Source organism: Emiliania huxleyi (assembly GCF_000372725.1).
Source record: "Emiliania huxleyi CCMP1516 unplaced genomic scaffold EMIHUscaffold_52, whole genome shotgun sequence".
Classification (NCBI taxonomy): Eukaryota; Haptophyta; order Isochrysidales; family Noelaerhabdaceae; genus Emiliania; species Emiliania huxleyi.
This window is the reverse complement of record NW_005198091.1, coordinates 411,536-435,694: the sequence shown is the minus strand read 5'-3', so window position 1 is coordinate 435,694 and position 24,159 is coordinate 411,536. Positions and strand designations below refer to the sequence as shown.

At 65.3% G+C, this 24,159-nt stretch overlaps 3 protein-coding genes across 3 annotated transcripts; 2 read left to right on the top strand and 1 right to left on the bottom strand.

Moving 5' to 3' along the window:
• Positions 1 to 6,308: 6,308 nt before the first annotated feature.
• Positions 6,309 to 9,354, bottom strand: EMIHUDRAFT_437040 (hypothetical protein). Its single transcript, XM_005766236.1, has 2 exons — positions 6,489 to 9,354; positions 6,309 to 6,432 (listed from the first exon to the last, which is right to left on the bottom strand). The coding sequence occupies exon 1, from the start codon at positions 9,305 to 9,307 to the stop codon at positions 6,710 to 6,712; it is 2,598 nt and encodes an 865-aa protein (XP_005766293.1). The 5' UTR covers positions 9,308 to 9,354; the 3' UTR covers positions 6,309 to 6,432; positions 6,489 to 6,709.
• A 1,893-nt stretch (positions 9,355 to 11,247) lies between these two features.
• EMIHUDRAFT_212395 (hypothetical protein) lies at positions 11,248 to 12,882 on the top strand (the record flags this gene model as incomplete). Its single annotated transcript, XM_005766235.1, has 2 exons — positions 11,248 to 12,240; positions 12,409 to 12,882. 2 exons carry the CDS (start codon positions 11,248 to 11,250, stop codon positions 12,880 to 12,882), a joined length of 1,467 nt encoding a protein of 488 aa, XP_005766292.1.
• Positions 12,883 to 14,331: 1,449 nt separating this feature from the next.
• EMIHUDRAFT_103706 (hypothetical protein) lies at positions 14,332 to 16,306 on the top strand (the record flags this gene model as incomplete). Its single annotated transcript, XM_005766234.1, has 2 exons — positions 14,332 to 15,341; positions 16,150 to 16,306. 2 exons carry the CDS (start codon positions 14,332 to 14,334, stop codon positions 16,304 to 16,306), a joined length of 1,167 nt encoding a protein of 388 aa, XP_005766291.1.
• Between the last annotated feature and the right edge of the window lie 7,853 nt (positions 16,307 to 24,159).

The window sequence follows — 24,159 nt, the reverse complement described above, 5'->3', positions numbered from 1 at the left end:
CCCCCCCTTTTGGGAGGGGGGGGAGCCTTTTTCCCCCCCTCCCAAGGTTGCGCAAGTATGGGGGCCCCAAAATCCGGGTTTTTCTTTTTTCATAAATGAAAGGCCCAGGGCGGGGGGGGTTTTGGATCCCGGTTGGATTTGGGGGGGGTCGGCAGTGGTCAAGGTCCCCCCCAGGGTTGGTTTTGGGGGGTTTTTTTTGGAAACTCCGGGGGGTTTAAAAGGAATGCTGACCCGGGTCCCCAAAGGAGAAACCTTTGGCCCTCCTTGGGGAAAACCCCCGGGGGGGGTTTTGGGGCCCCATTTAGGGGGCCCCTTTTTTAAGTGGTCCAAGGGTTCCAAATTTCCCCGTTGTTTAAAGGGCCCCTGGGGGCCCATGGGGGACCCTGGGCCAAAAACCCGGGGGGGGAGGGGTTCATGGGGTTTGGGTTCCCATCCCCTCCCTTGGGGCCCCAGGTGGTTGGCCCCCCCCCCCCCCCCCGGGTTTTTTGGGACCCTTCGGGCCTCAGGTCGCTGGACCCCCCCCCCCCCCCCAGGTCTTTTCGGACGAGAACTGTGGTCGCAAAGGCGTGGAGCCATTCCAGGCGTCGGATCGCTCAAACTCAACGCTGCTGATGTACCCGGGGGCGGCGGATGACCTCAACGGGCCGAACGCGCCGGTATTCCTGCCGCTATTCATGAATTCGAACATGAAGAGCGTGTCGCGCGCCGAAGCCCTCGCCACGCCGGCCTCGGAGCGCCCCTTTGTGTTCAACCTCGTTGCCTCGAAGACGCGCTCAGGCCGGCAGATTTGGTTCAACTACGCCAGGGCCTGGCTGAAGGGCTCTTGTGGCTTTGTCTACGAGACCACCAAGTGGGTCGCGCACGACAGCAGCCGCTCCATGGCAGGCGCGGTGCAGATGGAGTGCTCCTCCGGACCGCATGCACCGCAAGGCATTTACATCGGCTCTGCCACACCGCTCTCCTACGCCGACTCACGTAGCGTGCTACTCAAGAGCAAGTTCACCCTGCAACCAGCAGGCAATGCCGCCGAGTGCTTCCGCTGGTGCGGTCTCATAGCCCGCAGCCCTGCCCTCGGATCCACACGCCTCTGCCATAGCGCACAGGCTCCATCCCAAAGCTCCTCCATCCACTCAGCCGCACTCACACCGAGCGCACCTCCACAGGTATGAGGCTGCCGCAGCCGGCTCCATCCCAATCCTCGGCTTGCACGAGGTAAAGAGCCGCTTTCCGCCTTGCGCCTCCGCGCCATTGCTTGGCGCTTTGCAGTTTCCCTTTGTGGTCATCAACCTCGACAAGATGGAGGAATTTATGCGACGGCAAGGAGCCAATGCGACGTGGGTGGACGAGCGCAGCCGTGCCGCCCGGGACTGGTTTGAGCGCATCACGGAGCGTGCCGCGTTGGATGTCGACCAACGCTTGGCACGGATGGCGAGCGGGGCGGATGAGGTGGAGGCCCGAGGCACGGAGCGTGCGGCCTGCGGGGAGGCGTCGTTGCCAGCTCAAACGCACAGGAGCAAGCGGACAAGTATAGACCGGCCACCGTCGGCCGACGCATCGCCGCTGCGAGAGGGCGGCCCGTCACTCGCAAGGGCGCCCCTTGTGGTTCAGCCAAGGAACGGGCTGGGCAACCGGCTACGAGCCCTAGCCTCCGCCATGTCGGTGGCGGCTCACGTGGGACGTCCGCTCATTGTTGAGTGGATACCGGACGCGCATTGCAACATTAGCTTGCGCAACCTGTGTCAGAAACCCTTCCCATTCGCCCTGCGAGACCGCCCGGTGCATCCAGAGGTGGACCTCAGCGCAGCGCTACAGGTGGACTATGTGATGGAAGCGGCGAGCGGTAAGACGCAGCAGCAGCTCGCCAACATGACCACAGCCTTTGACGACGACAAGCGCGTCGTGCACTTCATTAGTGCCTTCCTCATGAACCATCCGTTTGGAAACTGGAAGCACGCTCGCCACCACCTGCGCCAGCTGTCTCCGCTCCCTTTCGTGGCCAAGCAGGTCATCGCCACATCATCGATGGTCGGCATGCACGTGCGGAGCGTCTTCCCCTTTTCGCAGGAGAGGCCATTAACGTCCACGAGCGTGTCTGCGGCGAAAGCCGCGAACCTCGAGTATGGCCCCACCGCCATCGCGAACCTCCAAAAGGCGAGGAAGTCTTCCCACTGGACGGCCTTTGCCACCAAGGCAAAGGCGCTCGCGGCCTTGGACAACAGCACAACCTTTTACCTCGCCGCGGATAGCGAGGAGGCGTACCGGGGGCTGATGGCGGCCTTGCCGGGCCGCATTGTGACGAACGGTCAGTGGCAGTTGGACTGCAACACACCGCTTGATCAGCGCCGACGCCTCACGACAAGACGTTGCGACTCCCGCGACGAATCGGCCGTCCGTCGCGCGTACATCGACCTGCTGAACCTCGGCAAGACACGCCTCATCCTCGGCTCCAACTTCTCCTCCTTCACCGAGGTTGCGTCCGAGATAGAGGACGGCACGCAATCGCTAGCCCATAAAGCAGCAGACAGCCGCAGATGGCGGAATCTTGTTGGCGTGCCCGTTGCCCTGGCACCTGACTTTAGGCTGCAGCCACACATATGTGCAAATCACAAACCCTTCCAGATACCAGACAACGAGGTGGCGACGTTTTGCCCCATGCTGGCGAGCAGATAATCCGACCGCTGTCGGTCAACGCCTTTGTGTCAGTTTATGTCCCTGCCCTTCTGCCTCGGGCCGTCCCTTCTCTCGGTGAGTGGGGGGCCGGGCGGGCGTTTTGAAAAACAGAATTTTACAACAAAACTCCCTCGCACGACACAAAAAAGAAAACAGAAAACAAGAGGGGCCCGGGGGCCCACGGGACCCCACTGGGAGTAGAAAATACGCCCAAGGGGGCCAAGGAGGCGGCGCGGGGACGCACAAGCAGCATCAGGTGAGAGCAGGAAGGATGGCGCTTAGGGTCGGCTTTGAACAAGGGTTTCCAGGTTTTAGATCAGTATTGGTGTCGGCACACATCCCCCGACATGAGGTCAGCGGCGCGCAGGCAGTGCCTCTCTCGCAGGCTGATTTTGGCTGTTTTCGAGCTTGTTTTGGTTTTCAGACTAGGGGGCCCGGCCCCCTCAGAGGCGGCGGGCGGGCGCCCACTTACCGAGAGATCAAAACGGGACGGCCTCGCGCTCACTTTCTTAAGGTCCTCCGGGCCCCTTTAGGGAGGCAAACCCTGGCCGGCCCTTAGAACCCAGGTAAGGCCCAGGTGTGGCCTAGGGCATCAGAAGGGACCAAGAGGAGTCCAGTCTGAGCCATAGAGCCCCCGAAGGTCGCGTTCAAATGCCCGGAACGGACGTCTCACTCAGTGGTGTCCGGCCGGCGCGATCAATCACCGAGCTGTGACGCTCAGGGAAGCCTCCTGATGCGGGACTGGTTTCTTTTCCTGCTCGACACATGTGGTGGTGGTTTCTTTTCCTGCTCTACACTCTACATCCTCTACACCCTCCCTCAGAGCAACACGCAAGCAGTGTGGGCACGTGGCTGAAAAGAAAAAGAGACAGTTGCGCGGGGGGACGCCGCGGGACGACGCGCGCGTTTACCGTTTTATTTTCTTGAGAACCTCTAAAAAAACTAGAGAAAAAACAGACAACCCAAAGGGAGGGAGGGGAGGACGGCACGCCGCCACCACACAGGGGTTTTAAGGTAGGAAGACTGCGGGGTGCTTGGAGCACTTGGAGTGCAGTCATCTAACATCAACCGCACATCCAGGGCCAGGGAGCTGAGAAGCGCACCCAGCGGGCCGGATGATTGGCATCGGGTTGCGGGCAAGAGAGCCCTAGCCCTGGGGGTGCGCGTTCGCAGGGAAAGGGCCGTAAAGTAAACACGGATCTCCGAGGGTTGGCTCCGCGCTCCGGGTTTCCCCTAGCAGCAGACCGCCCCCTCTACTCGGAGCTATAATGAAAGAAAGAAAGAAAACAGACAAAAAAGAAAGAAAGAAAACAGACAACCAAGGGAGGGATGGGAGGACGGAACAACCCAAGGGCTGCAAGACGATTTCTTCAATTCCGCCCAACCAGGCCGACTCCGCTGTACCTCGGGTGCGGCTCCCTGGCACAGGAGCAGCTGAACGACTGCGGCAATAGCAGACAGGACTCAACCATGCTGTTACCGCTAGCGACGGCGACGATGATGTTGATCACCGCCTTTAGCCCAATCCACCATCGGCCGAGCGTTGCGCTGTCGCAGCCTGGCCTACGCTCGCCTCTGCTCCCATGGGCGCGCCTGCAAGAGGAGGAGGAGGAGGATCCTGTTGCGAGGTTTGGCACGTGGGAATACCTGACTGACCGGCGGGAGGCTGAAGAGGACGAGGGCCTTGTCGCGAGCGGCCGCGCGCTTGCTGCCGCCGTGGTGATTGGGACCATCACTGGCTGTGCGGTTGCCCTCTTCAAGGCATCCATCGCGGCAACCGCTGCGGCCGTGTACGACGGAGACTCTGTGGTGATGCCGTGGGATGAGCGCAACATCGGCGGCCTGTACGTCCTGGTTCCTGCCGCGGGCGGGCTCGCTGTCTCCGCACTTCGCGCCCTCTCTCCGCGCGGGATGGGCCCCGGCCTGCCAGAGCATGTGGCAGAGGTGGAGCAGTCGGTGGCAGTGCGGCCGGCGGCGTCACTGGTTCGCGGCGCCTCGGCGGTCGCGACGCTTGGCACAGGCAACGCGCTCGGTCCGGAGGGCCCGTCGGTCGAGCTCGGCGTCTTCATCTCCCGGCTGGTGAGTGGGTTCGCGACCGGGACGTACCGGCTCGAGAACGGTGCACCAGCCGCGCCAGCTCGAGGGGCGAGCGGCGGAGGCGAGGGCGCCGCCTCACGCCGCTGTACCGCGGCCGTAGGCACAATCTCGAGCGAGCTGGCGACGAGCCCCGCCGCGCTGCGCGCGCGCCGGCAGCTCCTCTCTGCCGGCGCCGCGGCAGGCGTCGCCGCCGGCTTCAACGCCCCGATCGCCGGCGTCTTCTTCGCTCTCGAGGTTGTCCCGGCCCAAGTGCGCGCCGCCGTCACGAGCGAGGAGGTCGAGCTGGGCCCCGCCGGCGAGCGGAGCAGCGGTCGGCAGCGGCGCGAGCAGCGGCGCGAGCAGCGGCAGGGCGGCAAGCTACCGCCGGACGCGGCGACGCGGCTGCGGCTGAGGCGGGACGCGGCGGAGCTGGACGTCAAGTCGAACACCGCCATCGTCGCGACCGTGCTCGCGGCCGTCGCGTCTGCCCTCGCCGCGCAGGAGCTGCTCGGCTCGGAGCTGGCGCTGCGGCCGGGTGTCTTCACCGTGCAGAGCTCGATCGTCGAGCTGCCGCTGTACGTCGGGTTGGGGGCGCTCTCGGGCGGCGTCGCGGTGGTCTTCGAGCAGGCCACGTCGCGCGCCCGCGCTCTCTTCCAGCCAGAGTCCGCCGCAGCGGCCGCAGGGCCCCTCTCCGCCGTGCCGCTCTTCCTCCGTCCGGCGCTGGGCGGAGCCGCGTGCGGCCTGCTCGGCATCGCCTTCCCGCAGATCCTCTTCTTTGGGTACTCGACCCTCGACGCCATCCTCGCGACGGGCGAGACCGCCGTCACCGCCGCGCAGCAGGCGGCGGACGTCGCCTTGCCGGCCGGTGCGGTCGACGCCGCCGCCGCTGCCGGCATCCTCGAGCTGCCTGCCGACAGCGCGCCGCTGCTCGAGTCGCTGCGGGGAGGGCTCGCCTTCGCGTCCGGCCAGAGCCTCGAGGCGAACCTGCTTCTGCTGCTCGGCGCGAAGCTGCTCGCGACGGCCTTCTGCCTCGGGGCGGGCCTCATCGGCGGCGCTTTTGCGCCGTGCGCCACCCCCTCCCTCCCCTTTCCCCTTCGCGTTGGCGCCCCTCTCCCAACACGTCGGCACTCACCGCCTTGCATGGTTGCGCGCGGGCAGGTCCCTGTTCTTCGGTGCTGTGCTCGGGCTCGCGTACCAGTCCGCCGCGGGCGGCGGGCTCTCCCTGCTCGCCGACGCCATCGCGTCGTACCAGAGCTCGGTCGGGATCCCCGTCGGCAGCTGGGGCGTGATCCCGCAGTTGACCATCGCCGACGCGCCCGCGTACGCCACCATCGGCGCGGCGGCGACGCTCTCGGCCGTCTTTCGCGCGCCTCTCACCGCATCCCTGCTGCTCTTTGAGCTCACGCGCGCCTACGACATCGTGCTGCCGCTGCTCGCCGCCGCCGGAACAGGGCCGCTCGTCGCCGAGTTTGCCAACAGGCGGATCGAGGAGGCTGGCCGCCGAAGAGAGCCCCCAAACGATGCTGTGGACGTTGCATGAATGTAGAATTCTATTTTCAAGCTTTTGAGCTGCATATACAACATTTCGTAAAATTATTCAAGAGACAGTTACTCAGTAGTAGACAAAACTTCTCGCCATGCGCATGCACAGAGTGTTGGCGACGGTATATCAATTTCCCACTATGCCACGTCGCCCATCATGCACAGAGATGGGCGACGTGGCATAGTGGGAAATGATATACCGTCGCCAACTGCACTCCAACTCCATGGTGTTCATGTTCATATCTTGCCCCCCGTTGTATCGTGTGCATGGTGGGGGGGAGCGAGACTGAGAGCGGATCTCTCACACGCCCTGCTGCGTGTCCGCTCGCCCCTCCGCCTCCAAGACGCAAGAGCGAGGGGGGCCTCCACGCGAGCAAGGGTGAAGGAGGGTGGGCGCCACAGTGCCGCGCCCGCAGCCTCTCTACCAGTGGAACGAGCCGTCCGCCGCAGTGTGCTCCGCCAGCATGGACTGCCCGGCGGTCAGGGCGTCGAAGGCCTCCCTCTCAAGGGCGAGCAGCTTGCGCCCCTGCACCTCAATGTCGGCCGAGCCCCAGAAGGACCCCTGCGCCCAGCCGGCCACGCACTTGGTCACCCAGCCGGGGAGCATGTCGATCACGTGCGCCGCGCGAGGGGACGCCACAGCGACGGCGGCGCGGAGAACGGCGCGCCAGTCCGCCTGCGCCTTGCCCTCGATGCCCGACGCGGAGGAGGTGAAGCCGACGCGCATCGAGCCCGCCGCCGTGCCGTCCGCGCCGCCCTGGCGGCCGAGCGCCATCTGGCCGAGCGCCGTCTCGCGTGCAAGCCGCAAGGCGGTCGAGAAGAGGACGCCGAGCGGGATCTCCGCCTCGAGCGAGGCGGGAGGGTGGGCGACGTACGAGACGGACGAGCGCGTGTACGTGCCGACCAGGTCGGCGTCGGCCGCGCGCACGGTCCAGGCGAACGCGCTTCCGGCCTCGAGGTCCGCCTTGGCCGCCTCGGCCACCGCCTTGAGCTGCGAGAGGTCGTACGATCCTCCGATGGGCGCGCCGTCCACGGCGACGTCGACCTGCTGCAGCGCCGACCACGCCACCTTCACGAGGCGCTTGAGGGTGCCGACGACGGCCTGCGTCCGCTCCTCGCCGGCCGACTCGTGCGACGCGGCGAGCAGGTCGCGCAGCACCGCCATCGCGTCGTCCGCCACCTGCTGCAGCGGCTTACTCTGGCCCGCGAGGACGCCGTTGAGGGCGGTGAGCACGTCCGGCGCCGCAGTCGACGCCTCGCCGCTTGCCATCGCGTCGACGAGCGCGTTCAGCTCGGGGGTGAGCAGGATCGTGCGCAGGTCGGCCGCCGAGGCGAAGGCCTTGTCAATCGCCGGCGCGGTCGCGTCGAGGAGGCAGCGGTAGATGCCCGACAGCCGGGCGGTCGGGGAGCGGTCCTGCACGCAGGCGGTGACGGCGGCGGCGTCGCCGACTCCCTCGCGGGAGATTAGCTCGAGGTCGAGAGCGACGAGGCCGTCCCAGAGGAAGGAGAGCACGTCTGGGAAGCCGGGCGGGCGCAGGGCGTCGAGCTTGTTGACGATGCCCCAGATAAGGTCCAGCTTGTTTGCCCACGCGTCGAGCAGGCAGGAGAGCGTCTCGGACGCGGGGACGCTGCCCGACGTGTCGAAGGCCTCGAGGGCCGTCGCCGCGCAGGCAACCGACTTGTGCACGTTCTCGACGCCGAGCGCGTCGAGCACGAGGTTCGCGCCCGCCGAGTCGCACTGCACCTCCCACCACGGCGCATCCTGCACCGACTTGATCTCGAGGGCCACCTCACCCTTGCCGGCGGCCGCGACGGCTGAGCCGGCGGCGGGCGCGGCGCGGAAGGAGAGCTGGCGTTCGCCGCAGCCGGAGACGCGGAGGGAGGCGTCGGCGTGCCCACCCCACCGCGCCTTGGCGACGTGGCCGTCGATGAGCAGGGTGGGGGACGTGCCGCCGATGGTGAGGGTCGAGTTGGTTCGCGAGGCTGGGCCGGCGACCACGTTGGCGAGGGTGAGCTCGGCACGGTCGCCCACCACGCTCAGCGAGGGCGAGGTGGAGAAGGTGAGCGGCACGGACTGGCCGTGCGCCTCGGAGGTGACGGGTAGGGTCAGGAGTCCGGATTTCTCGAGCGCGAAGAGCGCCTCGTTGATGGTCCACGGCGTCACGGTGGCGATGAGCTGCTGCGAGCGGTGCTCCACCGGCGGGGCGCTCGGGAGAGCAGTCGGCGCGTACGGATAGGAGCGCGCGCCCACCGCCGGCGGCGAGGAGAGGACGGTAAGGATGTCGATGACCCACGCGGGCTTCTTGTATCCGATGGAGGTGACGTCGGCGTCGAGCATGAGGTGGCCGGCGCGGGGAAGGACCGTTGCGAGCGGCTCGCCGAGCGGCAGGTGGTGCAGCGGCAGGTGGTGAAGGACGTCGCCAAGCGTGCCGATGACCTTGCCAACCTTCTTCTTGGCGATCCGGTTGGTCACCTTGCCGATGACGCCGGTGATCATGTTTGCAAAGAGGGAGACGCCCTTAAATTCGTGCAGCTGGATGTTGCGCATCTGGAAGTTTGTGTTGACGTAGCGTGCCGCCAAATCGGGCACGCCGCGAGCCGCGCCGAGCGAGATGAGCATCGTGATCTCAGAGTCGTACAGCTCGGCGGAGAAGGAGGCGTCCATCGGGTCGTAGCACATGAAGGTGCAGCCGGCCTGCTTGGCGAGGGAGCTGCCCTCTGCGTGCGCCGAGATGCCCGACACCTTGACGAGCAGGCCGTCGGGCTGGTTGCGCACGGAGATGCCGCCGACCGAGCAGCGCGACAGGGCGAAGGACTTGACGTCGATAGCGACCGGGCCCTCCTCGATAGACTCGTGGCCGAGCAGCTTATCCATTGGGATCCCGCAGACCACGTCGGCGATGACGGGCTTCAGGCCGGCTTCGACGGCGCCCATGAGCGCATCGGTGGCCCACACGCGGGCGTTCGAGGGCGCGGCTGCCGCAGCGGGCGCAGACAGGAGGAGGGCGGATGCGAGCATGTTGATGAGGCGGCGGGACCGCTCCCGAAAAGCTGCTTCAAGCGCTCCTTGAGGCCGGAGGAGGAGATGGAGTCACGCCCTTATTTTTCTTTTTGCCGACCGCGGGCGTTGGAAGGCGCGGCAGCCGCAGAGTTGCCAGAGAGGAGGAGAGCCGAGGCGAACATGGGCATGAGGCGATTGGCGAGACGGAGGCTCCCGGAAAGCTGCTGGGTAGGAGGTGATAGCCGTGTCTTGAGGACGTATTTCCGTTTCTTTTTTTCGCATTGGCAGTGGTAACAACGCACGGCCTACTGGCCAAGTACTCGCTCTCTCTTTTATGTCCCACCATGCAGAGCGCATCTCTCTCTCTGTTGTGCGAGGCGTGAACCGCGCCACATTCGCTCTCACCTGGCCTGAGGGAGGGTGTAGAGGATGTAGAGTGTAGAGCGCTGTAGAGCTGTAGAGCTGTAGAGCGCTCTGGAGCGCTGTAGAGCTGTAGAGCTCTACATCGGGCGCGGGACGAACTGCGTGCGTTGTAGAGCGATGTAGAGCGCGATTTTGCTGTAGAGTTTGTTGTAGAGGCTCTACAGCAAAACCGCGGGAAGGCAGTGACTCAAAGAGGTCGAGCCGCGCTAATGGGGTGTCTCCGAGCTTACTGGAGCTCTGATGGACGGCCCTGATTATCCCTGACACACAGAGAGTCACTCTGACGGCACACAACACCCTATAACTGCGTCATGACCAGCCTGCCGTGCGTCGCCGGTGCCGCATTCGTCGCTGTGCTTCTTTAGCAGGCGGTGGACTGTCGGCGGCGAGGACGGTCGCATTTGCGCGAGGCGAGGCGAGCATTGCTGCGCGTTGCATGCGCCATGCCTCGCGCCAGCGCGTGCGGGAGCTCCTGGCTGAGCGTTGAGTCCAAGTGAGTTGCGCTGGCCACTATCGCTACGCCGAGCCGAGCTGACGTGCCAAGGCGCCGGCCAGTCGCAGCCGTGAGGCATGCCACAGCAGCAGAGGCACCTGCCACCCATTGGGCGGGCAGACAGAAGGCCAGGGCAGCACTGGCAAGTGCAACGCGCCTCATGTCGGAGAGCGACCGTGCCTCGTTCGCCGCTTTTGATGTAGAGTTTGTTGTAGAGATTTCACGTTGTAGAGCGCCTCTACATCGCTCTACAACGCACGCAGTTCGTCCCGCGGCGGATGTAGAGCTCTACAGCGCTACAGCGCTCTACAGCTCTACAGCTCTACAGCGCTCTACACTCTACATCCTCTACACCCTCCCTCAGCCACCTGGCATGAACCCTGTCTGCACGTCTCGCGCGCGCGTGAACAGGGCTCCAGGCCCCAAATGACGTGTGAGTGTTAGAGTTGTTTGGTATTGCTAAAAATCTCTCTCTCTCGCAGTGGTATCTAGAAGGTGCCCCAGCATTTCATCTAGTTTGAAAAGTCCAGGGAAAACCAGAAGCGTGTTTGGTGCTCCATTACTCTCTCTTGAGTTTCAGTGACTGAGTATGAGTCGGCGGCTGGGCTGTTCTGAAACGAAATTACGCAAAAAAGGAAACCCCCACCCCACGGTGCATGCCTGGTTTCTTATAGCTCCGGCCGCGGGCACCCCCGCCGTGATTTCTTGCTTAGCTCCGGTCAACTCTATAGCCTGCTCTCGCGTCTGTCCTGATACCTTTGTTGCTGCTGCCTGCTGTTGCAGACGTAGTGCTCGCCTTCACATAACTCCTTAGCTCAGTCGGTCAGAAAACGGAATCAATCCCAGCGGGATAGAAGTCGCAAACGCCCAGCCCCCCCACCTTGCTCCCTAGGCGCTGTCGACCCAACCGATCTCGTGCGTTGCGCCCAGCCACCCAGCAGCACCGCCGTCGCTCCCGCACACGCTCCCTTGCCTCTCGTACCCGCGGCTCACTCCTCACCGGTCTCTCTCCCGCGGCCTGCCACAGGTGCCAGCCAGCCCCATGCCGCTCTTTGCGTTTGCCGCTGCTGCCTCGGTGCTCGCGCTCTCACCCAACCCGTCGACGCTGCAGCCGTCCGCGAGCAGCATCGACCTGGTCGAGACCGGCAAAGTGGTCCACGGCCTAGACGACCGGCGCGACTGGTGGCAGCTCGACGGCGGCGACGACGCGCTCGCGCTCAACCTGCTGGAGAATGTGATTGCGGTGCAGACGACGCGTGATGATCTCGAAAAGATAGAGGACGGCGGAATCTACAAGTTGAGTGCGTGGCCAATCGACGAGCGCCACGGGGCGCAGTACAACATGTGCGACGGGGAGCGGTACCTCAAGCAGCCCTCGCTCGGCCACTGCTCTGCCACTCTCGTCGGTCCGGACCGGATGATCACGGCGGGGCACTGCATCGTGAAGGAGAGCGGGCCGGCGAGCTGCGCCGATGTCGCGTACGTCTTCAACTACCACGTCACCGGCCACGATTCGGATGGGAATCCGACCTTCCCCGAGATCACCGAGGACGATGTCTACTACTGCGCGGGGTACTGGACAGACTTTGACACGGGCGGGACCGACATTGCGTACGTCAAGCTGGACCGTCCGGTCAAGGACCGCACCCCTGCCACAAACCGCCACGACACGGCCGTCCCGACCACCATGGGTCAGAAGCTCCTGATGATTGGCTTCCCGTCGGGGCTTCCCGCCAAGGTGGACGCCGGCGGCAGAGTCACCAACACCGGGGCAGGCAACGGGTACGAGTGGTTCACGGGGTCGACAGACTCGTTTGGTGGTAACTCGGGGAGCGGCGTCTTTGCCGAGGACGGGACGATGATTGGTGTGCTGGTGCGCGGGGCGACAGACTACCGGACGGACTGGACGCGGGGGGGGTGCACGGTCGTTGCGGAGCTGCCCAACTCTGCTGGGGGAGAGGCGATCACCTACGTGCACCACGCAGATCTCGTCGACCATTCAGGGCACTGGCAGCCGGCCTCGATCGCACCGTCGGTGTACTCCGAGTCGCTCGTCACCAGCGGCCGGCTCTACGCTCCTCGGCTGCAGGCGTCGACGGAGGCGTCCGCAGCCGCCGCCGCCTCGCCACCGACGCCGCTGATGTCCTCCGCTGCGCCAGCCGCCTTCTCGGGGGTGATTGTGGAGTCGGGGCGATACCCCGAGGAGGTTAGCTGGGCGCTCGAGTGCGATGGCGTGGAGGCGCCGCTCACTGGCGGCCCCTACTCCGACGACTTTCCCGGATACTCGCACGCGTTCACCGCGACGCCGGGCTCTCGCTGCGTCCTCACTATGCGCGACTCGTACGGCGACGGCTGGGACGGAGCCACCTGGTCGGGGCTCGGCCAGCGAGGCATCACCCTCGCCTCGGGGTCGAGCGACACGCACGTCTTCATCGTGACGGCGGACGGCGCGTCGCCCTACCACAGTGAATACCCGTTTGGCCTCGTCGACGGCCGCATGCTTATTGTCGTCGTCGTGGGCCTCCTGTGCGCGCTTGTCCTCGGCGGTCTCACCGCCTTCTTCTGCTACCGCTCCTACCAGAACCGAACGAGCGGCAGGCTAGATGCCGAGCACGGCATGGGCATGGCGCCCAAGGGCGTGACGCTACCTGCTCACAGCCTGTCGCCTGAGCCGTGAGAACTTGCGCGCGGCAGGACGTATCCGGTTGCCGCTCGCCAGCGGGGGCCAAATGTCGCCGAGAGTGTACGCTGATTGAGCTTCGTGGGGCCGTGCTCTACGCCTCTAGTAATGTGTGATAGTGATTATTGTCATGTGTATACTTGCAATATTGATTATTCTTTTATTGTTCCATGTTATGCACATGTGATATGAAATGTGTGTGACAGTCGGCGAGCTTAACGACTGATGTACATCGCATGTATGTGGAACACCAATGATCGTGCCGCCCGCCCCCACACTGCACACAAAACTAGTGTCAGTCCACGGGGCGGAAACCAACAGAGAGCGGCTCTCATCTCGCCACAGCGCGGAGAGATTTCTGTCGCCCACAGGCCAGAGAGAGGGGGGGGGGGGGAGACACATGCCGTGCCGTCGACGTGGGTCGATCGCCTCCCGTCCACCTTGTTTGGTCTCGCACGCTGCGGGCTCTAGCCCGTGTACGTGTACCGCGAAGGTCCTCCCCACAGGAAGATCGCTTCATCTTCTTCTTCCGAAGTCGCGGTACTCTTGCTCATGCTCGCTTTGGCCGGCGCTGCCTGCACGGTGCCGAGCGCCATTGAAGTTGAGAGCATCAGGTAGAAGGCGCCGGAAGCGCCCAGACCCGCGCTGAGCAAAGCCTGCGGGACGCCGCGCTACGGAGGCACGGTTGAAGTTAGTGCCGCGGAGTGGATTGGCTGTGTTGGTGAATTAAATTGGTGGCTCATACCAGGAGCGCTGCTCCGATCCAGAGCGTCACGCACACGGAGATGACACCATCGAGGACGGAGAAAGAGACGGGGCTGTTCAAGGCGCGGCGCACCATCTTCATCGAGTTGGGAGGAACGCCTTGGCGGAAGTAGGCTCTGACGACGACAGGAGTGCGAGTTGCCCATCCAATCATTCTCGCGATCGCGGCGTGAGTGTGTGTATGATGGCAGGGTTACGGACGACAGGAGATGACGGCACGCTCGGGTGGATTCTTTTTACTTTTCGGACCTGATGCCGGGGTAGGAAGGGTAGGTCTGGGCCCTCCCGTGGTTTTTCCCTCTTCCACGCTGGAATTTTCACAGCAGAAAAAGAAATTTTCCGCGGAAATCACGATGTCAACCCTCCCCAAATGGGTGATCTGATGCTTGTAGGGCTTGAGAGTGGCCTGCCATGTCACAAGAAGGACTGTGGTTGCAGGAGAGTACCACCAACCATCACTCTAGTTGGTATAGTACCCCACCTTCACCCAGGTGATTTCTTTTTTAGTTTCCCATAAGTAGGGTAGGTAGGTTGGTAGGTAGGTAGGGGCAGGGCAGGGGCCGGCCAGGTTTTTGCAGCACGAGCGTACGGCACTACCCTACTCAGGGCCGCGTCCTCCCCGTCTTCGGGCTTCCCTAACTGGTTGGAGGCCGAACCCCGTCTGCCATCTACAAAGCTAATATGGTCACCGATGCTTCCGGCCAGCCGCTGGCTGCCGTCGCCTCCACTGCGCTGCCGTGCCAGCTGCTGCGAGCCTGGCTGACCGAGCTGCAAGGGAGCGACTCGCCCGACGCCCGGGCGCACTGGTGGCGGGAGTCGCACTGGCTCCCTCGTGGAGAGGTGCCTGGCGCGCTGCTTCGCGCGACGGTCGCCCACGTCGATGCAGCACTTCCGGCGGCGGTGGCGGCCGCCGCAGGACGCTGCTCTGGGCTTGAGTTCTGGACGCAGAGACGTCCGACGGGCTCTAGCATGCAGCTGCACTGGGACTGCGACGAGGAGCATGCGCAGCGGCACGGTGAGCTTCGCAGCCCGCTGCTGAGCGTCGTGCTGTACCTGGACGACCACGGCGGCCCCACGCTCGTCCTCGACCAAAGGCCGCCGGAGGCGCTTGGGCGCATGGTCCGCGCGAGCCTCGTCTGGCCGCACGCCGGCGCGATGGCGGTCTTTGAGGGCAGCCTCCTGCACGGCGTGTGCGGCCTGGGAGGCGCGCCGACGGCTGCACCGCAAGGGGTGGCGGCCTCCGGGCGCTGCCACCTCCGGTCATCCCTCCGCCACACGCTGCTCTTCAACTACTGGCGCGAGCGGCCGCTGGAGATGCCGCCGCTGCCCGAGGTGCTCGTTCCGCACATCGTCCCTCCCTGCGAGGCGCCGATCCGCGAGGAGGTGCCGCGGCGGGCCGAACCACGCCGCGTCTTTGCCGATGGCGGCGCTGTCCGCCGGACGCTGTGGACTCGCTGCGGGGCGGATGGCGGGGCGCTGGTGGCAGACGGCGGGGAGGGTTGCGGCACGTCGGAGAGGCGAGAGCTCGTGCTCGGTATGTTCGACCGCCACGTCTCGCTGGCGATGGAGCTGCCCCCGATCGAGTACCGCGGCCAGCAGCTTGACGAGTTCGAGACCGTCGTGTCCGTGAGAGAGAGCGACGCTACGGAGCAGGGACCGCACACAGCGGTTAGCGCCATCGGCACTGCGAGGTCTGAGCGCTCGCGACCCGGAGAAATAGTGTTGTTCATTTAGATACACTGTGTGATAATATTGGGGACGCACGTCCGGTGTCACTACTTGAAAAAGTACTCGCGAACCCGACCTGGCCGTCCGATCTCCGCACAAACGCGTGTTGCAGAGCGGCCCGAGCGCTCTCGAAACATCTGTGTCCCCGGCCCGCACTCGCGTCCCGCCACTCAACCTAGAGCCAGTGGCGTGGGATGAAACATTCCTCTCCGAGCAGCAGGCATGGGTGGCCTCTGGCCTCTGACCGCCGGCACGCGGCCGAGCGGAATGCGCCTCCTCCCCTTGCACAGTCCTCACTTCACTCGCTCTGCGGTGACCGCGTCGCCGTCAGACTCTCGGAAGCCCGACATCGTGCGCCGGTCCGAGTCCACGCTGAGCTTGTGTTGGCCCGCGCCGCCAAACCTGCGTGCAGCGGGGCGGCCACCGCTTGAGTCAGTGGTGCATGCGGCTGGCGCTTCAAGAGTGGCGAGTCTCACTTGACAATGACGTCGTCCTCCGAGGTATACCACCGGCACGCTGGATTGCCTTCCGCCTCACAGCCCTCCGCTGGAGCCAGGAAGGAGCCGTCGGCGCGGAAGATGACGTCGCGCCATCTGTTCCAGTTCCACCGCGTATCTTTGAGCCACCCAAACGATGCGCCAATCGCCTCGCGGCCCGACGACCTCCGCCCGCTGCGCCCCTCGCCCTCAACGATGCACTCCCTGGGCCGGGGCGAGGAGGGTGGGTGTGAGCTGGCACAACGCCTAGGCAGCCGCTCATATGTGGAGCCAGGCACGCGCCTGTCTTCGACTCGTCCATCGGGCCACGTCGCCTGGACCACGCACCCAGAGTTCTTGGGATTGGCAGCCCTGCTCGGAGCGGCGAGCGCGAGCAGGAGCGGCGCGAGTACTCTCATTCACGTGCGGGCGCTTGGCGCTTGGTGCTTTGAGGTGAGCGGCAGAGAGGTGGAAACCTCGCTCGCACACGTCAGCGTGAAATAAGAAGGCAACCCCCCAATCTCAGCTCCCCGGTCCTGGGCGTGAGGTTGATGACCGCACTCCAAGTGCTCCAAGTGCTCCAAGTGCTCCTTCACACGTGCGGGCGTTGCGTGGTCCTCCCATCCCTTTGGTTGTCCGTTTTCTTTCTTTCTTTCTTTCTGCGTGGTTGAGCATCCCTCCGGGGCCCCCTCTGCGCCGGGGAGGCGTTGTTGGAGGCTAGGACGCAAGAGTCCGTCGCCCTTTTCAAACTCGGGGCCCACTCCGCTGCGCTCCGACCCGAATTTGGAGGGCCATGAACTGAGGGAGGGTGTATAGAGGGATGTAGAGTGTATAGAGCGCTGTAGAGCTGTAGAGATGTAGAGCGCTGGAGAGCGCTGTAGAGCTGTAGAGCTCTACATCCGCCGCGGGACGAAGCGCCTCCGTTGTAGAGCGATGTAGAGGCGCTCTACAACGTGAAATCTCTACAAAGCGGACCCTCGATGCGGTGCGCGAGGCGCAGGGAGCCGGGGTCGAGCCGTGGAACACGGCAGAGCACGACAAGGCAGTCCACGGCCCAACGCCCGAAGACGGGACGACGGACCCGAGGGAGAGCGAGCCGCCAGTGAGTGAGACGTACGACGACGAGGGAGACGACGAGAGAGACGAGAACGCCTCGGCGGACGACGAGATGGCCTTTATCGACGATGAGTTCTTCGAGCTCCCCAACGTAGCAACGGAGGAAGAGGCGGAGGGCGGGGGGAGCCAGAGTCAGTACAGCCAACAGAGTCAGGGGAAAGAGAGCGAGGGGAGCCAGAGCAGCCAAGGCAGCCAACGGGCGCCCAGGAAGGGCCAACGGAACCGAAGAGCCGCACGACGCTTCCTGGACCGACTCCGTTTCGAACTCCTACAAGGAGGCAGCGGCGGGGACGGACACAGACACCCCGAAGACGCCAACGACGGCGACGAAGATGGAGAGAGGAGCGAGGACGAAGAGATGCCCGACCGCACAACAGAGCCAGGGCCGAGCGAGCAACCACCCGAAACGGGCCATCCAAACGAAGGCAGCCAGACAGACGACGAATTCACAGTGATGGACGTAGACGAGGAACAGCCAGAGCACGAGGCGTCCCAGCCGCAGAGGAAGCGGGGGCGATTTGAGAATGAACGTAGCGATTCAATGGGTCAGATAGAGGGGGCGAGCCAACAGCACACAGAGGACGGGGGGCCGGTGACGTACGGGGAGGAGCGCGCACGCACTGCAGGGGACGAAAGGCACGAAGGCGCCCCCCCGCCGGGGTGGGTGCGAGGAGGCGAGACGCGGGGGGCACGGCTTGGACAGCAGGCGCGCAAGAGACAGAAAGCCAGGGAACAAAGAGGAGGCAAGTAGGGGTGGTGGCTCGTAACTGAGGTTCGCCTTCGGAGACAGCCGCCTCCCCATGTGGTGATTGTTGTTCATAACGATATCCCTACAACCACGATCGATGCGAGGACGCAAAGCCCACACCAAACTCGGCCATTCCAACGGCCAGACCGCTCGCTTAAGGCTGATTGGCTAGACGAGCGGTCTACCCCCGACGGGGCGGCCTGGATCAACGGGGGATGACATCCTGCCTCCCGGCACGCCGGGAGGAGGTGGGTGCTCCGCCGCCGGACCCCCCCCTCCATCACCCTCGCCCAGGGATCTACAATGCTGTCTTAAGGTCCGACCAGGGTTTTACCCTCCGCGTGAGGATCGGCGCGGCGAGGGGGTAGGTTCGAATTCGCCGCGCAACATTTCACCCCCACAGGACCCCGCCCACCCCCCCTCATGGTCCCACCTAGTACCCCAATGAGCCTTCGCACCCCCTCCTTGCGCAGTGTCCCCCACTATGTGTCGCCGTTATCGGGGCATGCTATCCTGTGTAGTCAGGGCAAGTGGGGGCGAGGCGCAGTCCCGCTGGTCTGATACTGGTGTGGTTCTGTCCCTAGTCTCGGAGGGGGGCTTGAAGCTAAGAATATTTTATTTTTTTTTTTTTGTCTTAAGGTCCGACCTGTGGGCTCTGCCTGCGCTCGGCACCGGGCACCGCCTCGGTATACAAAACTGTGATCTGTAAGGGTTGCGCCTGCGGGCGGACCCTTACAGATCACAGATCACAAACTCTACGAGTACATCATAAGCGGCGAACGAGGCACGGTCGCTCTCCGACATGAGGCGCGTTGCACTTGCCAGTGCTGCCCTGGCCTTCTGTCTGCCCGCCCAATGGGTAGGAGGTGCCTCTGCTGCTATGGCATGCCTCACGGCTGCGACTGGCCGGCGCCTCGGCGCGTCAGCTCGGCTCGGGTGAACACTTGAATAACGTTAAGGATTTCAGCCAACACTAGCGCAACTGTTAGGCCCAAAGTTAATGTTAAAGCTTAAACAGCTGCGCCTTAGGTACCCCTAGGGTTCTGAGGGCCGGATTTTTTTAAGACCTTTTAAGAAATGAGGAGGTTTGGGGGCTCAAATTGTCATTTAAGAGATTGCAGGCACGGGGGGGTCCCTCTTTTAAGACCGTTTAAGAAAATCGGCCTCACCGGCACGCGTCGCTGGGTTCCGCGCCGGTTTCTCCAATACTGCCGTTATTAGGCACAAAACCGCCTCTGAAGACACATCTGTAAGCCATACTCGCATAGGGGACGCGTGCCAGCTGACTGTAGCCAGCTTCCCGGCCTCTGGCGTCTACTGGGGAGCCTCCAAAACCTGCCCGGGCAGGTTTTAAGCCGTTTAAGCCGCAGGCGCCCCAGGGCCCACCCTTTTAAGCCTAGGGGTCCCCTAAGAGCTGCGCGGCGCGCGGCACCCCGCAGCGGCACGGCGCACGGGAGGTGCCCCTCCGGGGGCCCCCGCCTCCCCCCCAGAGCTCTGCGCTCTGGGCACGGGAGGCTGCTGACGGTGTCTTCGCAAATACTTTCTTTCTTTTTCATGAAACCCCCCGCCGGAGGAGCGCCCCCCCCCCCCAGACTCCCCCCCCGGACCCGCCCCGCCGGGCCGCCGGTCAGACATACTCGATTTTGATCTGGTCCGAGGAGAGGAGGTCGTGGATGGCCGTTTGCGTCTCGCTGTCGCCGAGCTTGTGCACGAGGCGGTACACGATGCCGGGTGCCGTCGTATCGGCGCTCCAGCGCATCAGGAAGGCCGTCTCCGCGGCGAGCGCCTCCACCGCCTCCTCCGAGAGCGGCGCGTGCGCGGTGTAGATGTAGGCGACGACGGCCTCGCCCCACCGCGTGCCGTAGTCGCCCCCGCCGTCGTCGCCGTGCTGGTCCGACGGGAGGGAGGCGTCTGTCCGGGTGGTCTGCATGTCGGTCACCATCAGGTCGCCAAATAGCAGCCTGCACTTGGACTTGTCCTCTTGCGACGGCCAGCACATCGAGATCTTGACGCCGCTCTTGCCCTCTGGGATGGAGGGGTTGAAGAAGGAGTACTTGCTCTGCGGGTTGGGGTACAGGCCGGCGCCGTCGTTGACCACGAAGGCTAGGGTCTCCGACTCTTTTGTGCGCTCGGCCGGCGCGATGCTCACAACCGCTTTCTCGAGCTGCGGGGTGAGCCGACTGGAGAAGGCCTTGCGGTCGGCGAGCGAGGTCTCGGGCAGGGCCTCGCCGTCCACCTCGATGGTTGGCAGCCAGCCCTGCTCGCTCGCCCACTCTTGCCGCAGCCGGATGTTCTTGTAGAAACGAACCACCAGCTGCAGCGGCCCGGTGAACTGCTTGCTCACCGTCTTCCTCTGGCCAGACGGCTCAGGCACGAGCTGGTCGTAGGAGCCGTCCGGAAGGAGGACTGGGTTGCCGTCGGGCGTGTACGCCGCCACGTTGCAGAAGATGACGCCCGAGCCGGGGTGCGTGATGGTGACGGTCGCCGTCACGCCGTCGGCGAGCGCGTCGACGTAGTACTCCGAGGTTGCGGTCGGCAGCGCCACGTTGCCGAACGACTCCTGCACGTCGATGCCCGTCTCGGTCGGGGTCAGGTGCACGGCCAGCGGCCACGTGCCGGGCTGCGCCGCCAGGATCTTGGCGAGGCCCGCGAGCCCTCCTATGCGGCACGCCTGCAGCACCGCGATGCAGTTCTTCACGCTCTGTCGCAGCTGCCCCAGGCAGCTCGCGATGGGACCCTGCGCCTGCTGCTGCTGCGCTGCGGGCCCGGGAGCCGCGACAGCGCCTGCCTTGGACTGAGGAGCCGCGACAGCGCCTGCCTTGGACTGAGGAGCCGCGACAGCCCCTGCCGTTGACTGCTCTGCGAGCGGCTGCGAGAGGCTGGGCGGCTCTGCGACTCGGACGGCCGGTGGAGGCGACACGCCTCCTTCGGCATCATCCGGCGCAGCCTTCGCAGCCCGCTTCTTCCTCGGGCTTAGCAGCTTTACCATACGAGTGAGGAAACAGTGAGACCACAGAGGCGGTGGTTGCGCCCCCGTGCCCCCGTCACGCCGCGCGCTACTGCAAGGAGGTGCCCGTCGCGGTCAAGCATGAAGTGTCCGTAGTATGCTGTTTGGCTTTTAGGTGCGCAATGGAGGGTTATGGCTGGTGCCGTATGGGCTGGCCTGTGGCCAGCGAGGCCGAGGGCGGGGGCGAGAGGGGAGAGAGGCCCCCCCCCGCGCGGAGAGCCGGACGCGGTCGGGGTCGCGGCGCCGCGGTCGATCCGCCGCGGCGCGGGTGTCCGGACGTCTCCGCGGGACCGGCGATCGCCGGCGCGGCGGAGCTACACGGCTTGGGCTCTAGCAACTAGCTCTCCCTCCGAGCTCCGAGGCCTAGTAGCGCCTAGCCGCGCGGGGTCGCGCGCGCCGCGCCGCGCAGCAAAGCCGCAGCAGGAACGGAGGAAGACTACAGTGTCGTTAACCAAAATACAGTAAACCACGATCCACGTCATGTGACACGAACAGAGAGCAAGAGTCGCATCAGATCACCGCTCAGTCTCGAGCATGAGAGTCACGCCAGCCACAGAGTTCCGCTGCCGCAATTCGGCCACACACACATATCAAAACTTCCGACATCCGAGCGCCGCCATGCTCCCCGTCGCACCAGAGCGCTCATGCAAAGTCCCGGGCACTCATGCAGACACGCCTCGACGGGGTGTGGCCCGTGGTGGGGCCTCGCTCTGGTCGTCCCCCGCGCCTCGCTAGAGGGAGGGAGGGGGGGGGGGGTCCGAGGGGTTGCGAGTCCCTCTACTGCTTGATGCGGTACTGCTTCGGCACGCCGTCGACCTCGAAAGTGACGAGGGTCTTCGTGTCGTCGGACCATGGGTCGTACGCGCCAGGCTTGCCCGGCTGCGCCTGCCGCACCGCAGCCACGACCGGCTTCGGGGCAAGGACGGCCGGGGCCACGGCCGCCGCGGGCACCTTGGCCGCCTCGGCAGCGTCGCGGGTCGCCAGGTACTCAGCGTACGGCGACGCAGGCGCGGCCTCGACCGGGGCCGGGGCCGGGGCCACCAGAAGCGCAGCGTCGACCGCCAGCGGCGGAGAGTCGCGGGAGGCGAGGTACTCCTGGTAGAAGGAGGTGGGCGAGGCGGCAGCCGGGGCCTCGGCCATGGCCTCGACGGGAGCGGGCTCGGCCACCTTGGCGGCGGCGTCGCGAGTAGCGAGATAGTCCGCGTAGAAGGACTCGGGCGCAGAAGAAGCAGGGGTGGGGGCGGGGGCCTCCACGGGAGCAGAGCCGATGACGGCCTCGACCGCCTCGGCCGCGTCGCGGGTTGCCAGGTAGTCGGCGTAGAAGGAGTGCTCGGCAGCCGGGGCCGGGGCCTCCTCCGCGGGCGCAACGTCGGTCGCAGAGTCGTGGCGGCGGGCAAGGTAGTCTTCGTAGGTGAAGGAGGGTTGGGGAAGCGAGACGGGCGGCGAAACCGCCACGCCGTTCCGCGAGACGGGCGGCGAAACCGCCACGCCGTTCCGCGCTGCCAGGTAGTCGGCGTACGTCTGCTGCATGGTGATGGCGGACGCCCGGAACGACGTGAGGGCAGCGGAAGAAGTAGGCGCGACAAAGGCTTGCGGGGACAGGATGGCGAGCATCATGGTTGGCTTGATGTACTCAGAGCTGGCGGGCCGAGGAGCGTCGAGCAGTCCATCTCGGCATCTGTAGAAGTCTGTGGAAGTCGGCAAGTCGCTAGGGGATTTCCTTTTTTCGTTTTTCTTTGTATTGCGTCTCTTTGTTTCTTTTGTTTTCTGAATCGAGCGGAAGCGCCCGCCGCGGCCCGGCAACGTCCGTCGAATGCCACCTCGCTCGAGCCCCGCGCTGGCGCTGCTCCTCGCGGTGGCGGCGGCGCGGCCAGCGCAGCGGCGGCGAGATCCGGCCGCCTACGCTGGCGAGGAGATCGTGTTTGTCGGCTGCTTCCCGGAGCTCCCGCCCGAGCGGGGCGAGCACGACCTGCCGGGTTGGCAGCAGGCGGTTGTCCAGCCGCGCACGGGCGTCGCGGGCTGCGCGGCGCGGTGCAGCCACTCGCCGTACTTTGCGCTGCAGGCTGGCATCTGCCAGTGCGCCTCCAGCTTCGGCTCGACGCCAAACGCGGTGCGCCCGACGCTGGTCCCGCCGTCAAATGACACACTCCGCGTTCGTCATTGTGCCTCTGCAGTGGTGACTCTGCTGACGCGCTCGGCGCCATCAGGCGCATCCGCGGGACCCCGCCGAGTGCGGCGGCGCCTGCCGAGGCGACGAGGCGCTCCAGCCCACGCGGCCGTGCGGCGTCGCCGAGCCGCTTGCCCGGCGGCGCAACGCCGTCTACACGCGCTCACGCTGCAGCCTCGGAGCCCGCTTCGTCGTGGACAAGGAGCTGGACCGCGAGCGGACCGGTGCGGCCGTCCCCGCCGCCACCCGACCGCCCGCTACCTGTCCTGCCAGGACACAGAAACGGACCCGCGTCGGACACGCCCGGCCGCCTTCACCCGCGCCCTCCACCTCTGAGTGTGCCGCCCCTTGCGCCGCCAGGCCTCAGGCAGTGGATGGCGCACATCGTGCTGGACGAGTGGGAAGAGGGCGCTCGTCTCACTCTCGACTGGGGCGACGTGCCCAACTCCGTCTACTCGCTCTGGAATGCCAACTTTGCCGACAAGAATGGCGAGCGCGGGCCGAGGCTCGACTTGGTGCTCCCAAAGCAGGCGCGCGAGATCGGGATCAAGATGCGCGGCCAGCCGTACGCGGTGCCGCGGCTGCACTGCCTTGCTAAGCCGCGCCCGCCGCCCCCGGGGCCGAAGCCGCCGCCGCTGCCCTCGCCGCCCTCGCCGCCCTCGCCGCCGCCTGCGCCGCCGTCTTGCGATGGTGTGCCGCCACCGCACACGTTGAGGCGCTCTCCGCCGGGCCCCAACCGGTGCGAGCTGCGGGCGTGCTCGCTATAGGCGCCGTCTTTTCGATCGTCCAGCGCTTCAAGTCGCGGGCCGGCTACGCGGCAGAGGTGTACGTGCCGCAGTGGCATCTGCACCACACGATCACACTCGACTTCGGCGTACCCACCGAGGTGTACGCCATCTGGTCGGCCGAGCTAGCCGGCGTCACGCCCACCACGGCCACGTTTCGTCTCGGCGCGTGCCCCCCTTCCCCCACCCAATCCCCGAACCCCGATCCCCGCCTCAAGCTGCCTTGGCGTTGGACACTCCCGCGCGTAGGAGCCTACGGCACGAAGTTCCGATTGCATGCCCAGGGGCAGCCGCCCGACGGCTGCTGCATACCGTGCGGCGACCGCAGGTGTAGTCGACCGCCACCGCCACCGCCCAGAATTCGATCTCCCGAGACATCATCTCGGGGAACCGGTGTGTGGGGCTGAAGAGTGTTGTGGTGACTGTGAGAGATTAGAGCCCGCTCTCGGTCGTCTGTGCTCGGCCCACCCAACTGGCCATCG

Bases quoted from the DNA above. Each gene is read 5' to 3' on its own strand.
- EMIHUDRAFT_437040 (XM_005766236.1), bottom strand. From the start codon at position 9,307: ATGCTCGCATCCGCCCTCCTCCTGTCTGCGCCCGCTGCGGCAGCCGCG.